Source organism: Engraulis encrasicolus, chromosome 11 (assembly GCF_034702125.1).
Source record: "Engraulis encrasicolus isolate BLACKSEA-1 chromosome 11, IST_EnEncr_1.0, whole genome shotgun sequence".
NCBI lineage: Eukaryota > Metazoa > Chordata > Actinopteri > Clupeiformes > Engraulidae > Engraulis > Engraulis encrasicolus.
Genome location: NC_085867.1, coordinates 24,512,545 through 24,515,997, shown reverse-complemented (window position 1 = coordinate 24,515,997; position 3,453 = coordinate 24,512,545). Strand labels below are relative to the sequence as shown.

The 3,453-nt window shown below is 46.2% G+C and overlaps 1 protein-coding gene across 1 annotated transcript in view; it reads left to right on the top strand.

Annotated features, from left to right (window-relative positions):
* Positions 1 to 1,831: 1,831 nt before the first annotated feature.
* Positions 1,832 to 3,453, top strand: part of dnm1a (dynamin 1a) — a 123,254-nt gene continuing 121,632 nt past the window's right edge. The window contains exon 1 of the mRNA XM_063210258.1: positions 1,832 to 1,992. Within this exon, the coding sequence (XP_063066328.1) occupies positions 1,832 to 1,992 (161 nt within the window). The remainder of the gene's footprint in view (positions 1,993 to 3,453) is intronic.

Below are 3,453 nucleotides of genomic sequence, written 5' to 3'. Positions count from 1 at the left end.
TAGCATTATGATCTGGAACTACACTCGCGCGATGACTAGCATACCGGTGTTTTCATTACTGTACGTTTCACAGAACCCTTTACACAGACTGTAGTATTACAATGCCCCCTTGTGTTTAGGAGGCCAATGACAAAATGTAAAGACTACCCACAGGCTAAAACTAATACATGTTCGCCCGTTGTCTAGTAGCATTGCAATGTGATATAGAACTATGATTATTTTGCCATTTCCTGAACATTAAAGCACAGTTATGCATATCCCAGATTCAGGGACTGAAAAAAGAGCACTGAGTAAATACATTGTTGTAAATGCATCGTTGTGTAACAATTTCTGTGCTATACAAGGTTCCTCTTTAGTCAGTTTGCCCGTTTGTGATTTGCACATGCTGTGTACACACTGGCTCGTGCTCTCCTCGTTGATACTCGTAGAATATGTAAGAGAAGGTCTTTGCAGGGCGTTTGGTGGCAATGCAGGGCGTTTGGTCGGGGTGGGGGGGATCTGCCTCAACTCAGTTTCAGCACCATGGACAGGTCATTCGGACTCATCATCCATGCACCACACAAGGAAGGATACATTTGTGCAGTAACAGTAGATACTTCATAAATACAGACGGGAAGGCGCTGCCATATAGCCTATTGGTTTAGTTTTATGTGTAGCCTGGATAAGTCAGAGAATACCATAATTGAAGCCCCCAGTCAGCCCTCTTAAAAGATGCAACAGATTATCTCCGCGCCTGGACCTGGTGCAATAGTTGGCTATATTTTGTACAATGTGTGCGTGTGTGTGGTTTATATTGTGCTTGTGTGCTTTCATGTGCTATTTTTTAATACAATATGTTTTTGTTGTTGTTGTTATAAAACATATTATTGTTGTTTTATACCGTGTATCATGAACAAACATTCTGCTATTAGGGCATTGTTTTGTGATCAATGTAATGTACTGCAGCAAGGAGTGGAGCTCGCACTGCTGGACTATCACTTTGGAACCAGCGCACCCATCTGAACTGGAGTTATACCAGAGACGTTCCAAATGAATTAAAGAATCTTGGTAAATACTGCCGCGACACCCCTCTGAGTTTGACTCACGTTTCAGTATGCACTAAACACGGCGTCAATTAGTCCTGTAGGCCTGTACTTTCCTGTAGCCTAATATTTTCTATACAACTTTTAGCATTATCATAGTCATTCCGATGGTAGATCCGACTTGCAGAAAACACTGAATAATAAGCTGCCTTATTATGAAGATGTTGCCGTAGTAGCTGTTCCAGAGAGAGTAAGTTAAATCAACATCTCCAGCAACTAAACATTGTCAAACCCGTTTCAGGGCATTCTCATACTGCCTATAATGAATATGTTAGATGATCTATTAATTGTGGTTTTATTCAATGTTGGTGTCCATTTCAGGAGCTCCCTATGGGTCGCCACAACCCCTAAATTTGTATTCAGACAGAAGCTTGGAGGAAGACTATTCGACTGCGCCTGCCCTTGGTCCGCCGGGGACTGTGCAGGGATCTCCCTGTTTATTCAGAGACCTGCAGAGATCATCCCTCCTCTCCTCTCCTCTCCTCCCCCCACTCTCGTCAATGCCAAATAGACGACACAGCCGCAAATCAGAGCCTAGCCTAGCCGTGCACTGCTCTATGCGTGTCCTACGTCGCTAGGGCGGTTGCAATGAGGGTGCATGCGAAGATAAAATAGACACAAGAATATTGTTACGCACACTGCAAGGATTAGGGCGAATAGGAGAGGACAAAACTACTGTGAGCGCAGTGAACGCTCTCGTTTGCCACTTGGTTTTCTATTGAGAAGGAGCGTCGGTGTCCCCAGCAATCATGGGCAACCGGGGGATGGAGGATCTGATCCCTCTTGTCAACCGAATGCAAGATGCGTTCTCGGCCATCGGACAAAATGCCAATCTGGACCTTCCCCAGATCGCTGTGGTGGGAGGACAGAGCGCGGGGAAAAGCTCGGTACTGGAGAACTTCGTGGGGAAGTAAGTGCTTTTAAAATGTGATTGTGAAGACACGCAGTATGCGTGTTGCTGGAGTAGCCTAGCCATAGTCGACTTACCTCTACTCTAATCTCCACCGACCGAGCAAACAAGCCTAACGCAACACAAGTCTTAACCGTGAGTGAGATGTGTAAGGTACCGTGCAATCTTTTGGATGACGCCAAGATTCTACCGGCTACTGTAGTGCAAAATAATTTCTAGTAGCCTATCCAGCTTCTCCTCCAAAGTGCATCGCCCATTAGGGAACTCAAAAAGATTACTTCGTTACATAAAGTAGCCTATTGGATCACTAAGTAGTGTGCAAAAGAAAACCCAGACCCAAGCCTACCCTATCGACTTTTGTATTCAAGCTGAATTGCACTTGAGCACATCACGACACATACAGTGTAGCATACTCAAGGTCACGAATTCAATAGAATATAATGTTGTCTGATGGAAAAAAAAAAAACCTCTCGTGTGTGCACAGTGCACACAGGGGCGAGCCAATGTCACAGACTGTTTTGCCAATTATCTATGCGCTTGACGATTGGCCAAGAGCCAGCAAATGAAAGTTTCTATCCAACGAACACAAACAGAGAGAGGGCTGGTGGAGTGGAGCTGTCAGTGCACGCGCCTGCCGCGCCTCGGGGCTGTACATATTCTCGTGGCTTGTCGCTGTCCACGTCAGCGTGTAATTGTTTCATTCTATCCCCGGGCCGCCTGAAATTACTGCTGCATCAACGGTGACCAAAGCCAGAGCGGTTGCTGGTGTGGTTGCGACACAAGTGGTAGTAGGTTAGTGCAATAGCATCTTAAGATGGAACCAGCGTTGATTGTGTTGTTCATGAAATCTTCCCCACATGGGCGTAGCAGCAAATTCTGGTCCCTATGTACAATCAGCTCCAATGGACCCCCCAGCCATTTATGTACATGTGTGTGAGGCCCCTGAATCCACTGGGCCCTGGTGACCTAGTCACACTTTACCCCCTTGTACGACACTCCTGCTTCCCTGTACCATTAATAATTGTCTTACAAATGTGGAGCACAGAGAGTAAATTGTTGGCTTTATAACAGTAATGGGTCTGTAGGATTACCAGTCAAAGTCAATGTTTGTAGCACACCACACCATCACCAAGACCGTTTTGACCAATCCATGAAGTCAAATGGGTTGATGGCACCTTTTAAACACTACTTGTGGGCTGCTGCTTATGTATTGAAATGTCGTGTCCAGGCCTTACGATACAGCACATTAAACAGCGCCCCAGGGACAGACAGACAGACAGACAGACAGTTTAGCATGACATTGTGCAAAGGGCAGCGGAAAAGAGATCACGGCTTTCAGCCATTATTGTGTTGTGTCAGCCCGGGCCGAGGCTCCATCTGTGCAGTGCGTGAGTGAGGCTGCACCGAGCTGCACTCCCTCCTCTGCATGCGCAACGCCAACTGCCACTGGCTGCAACCAGA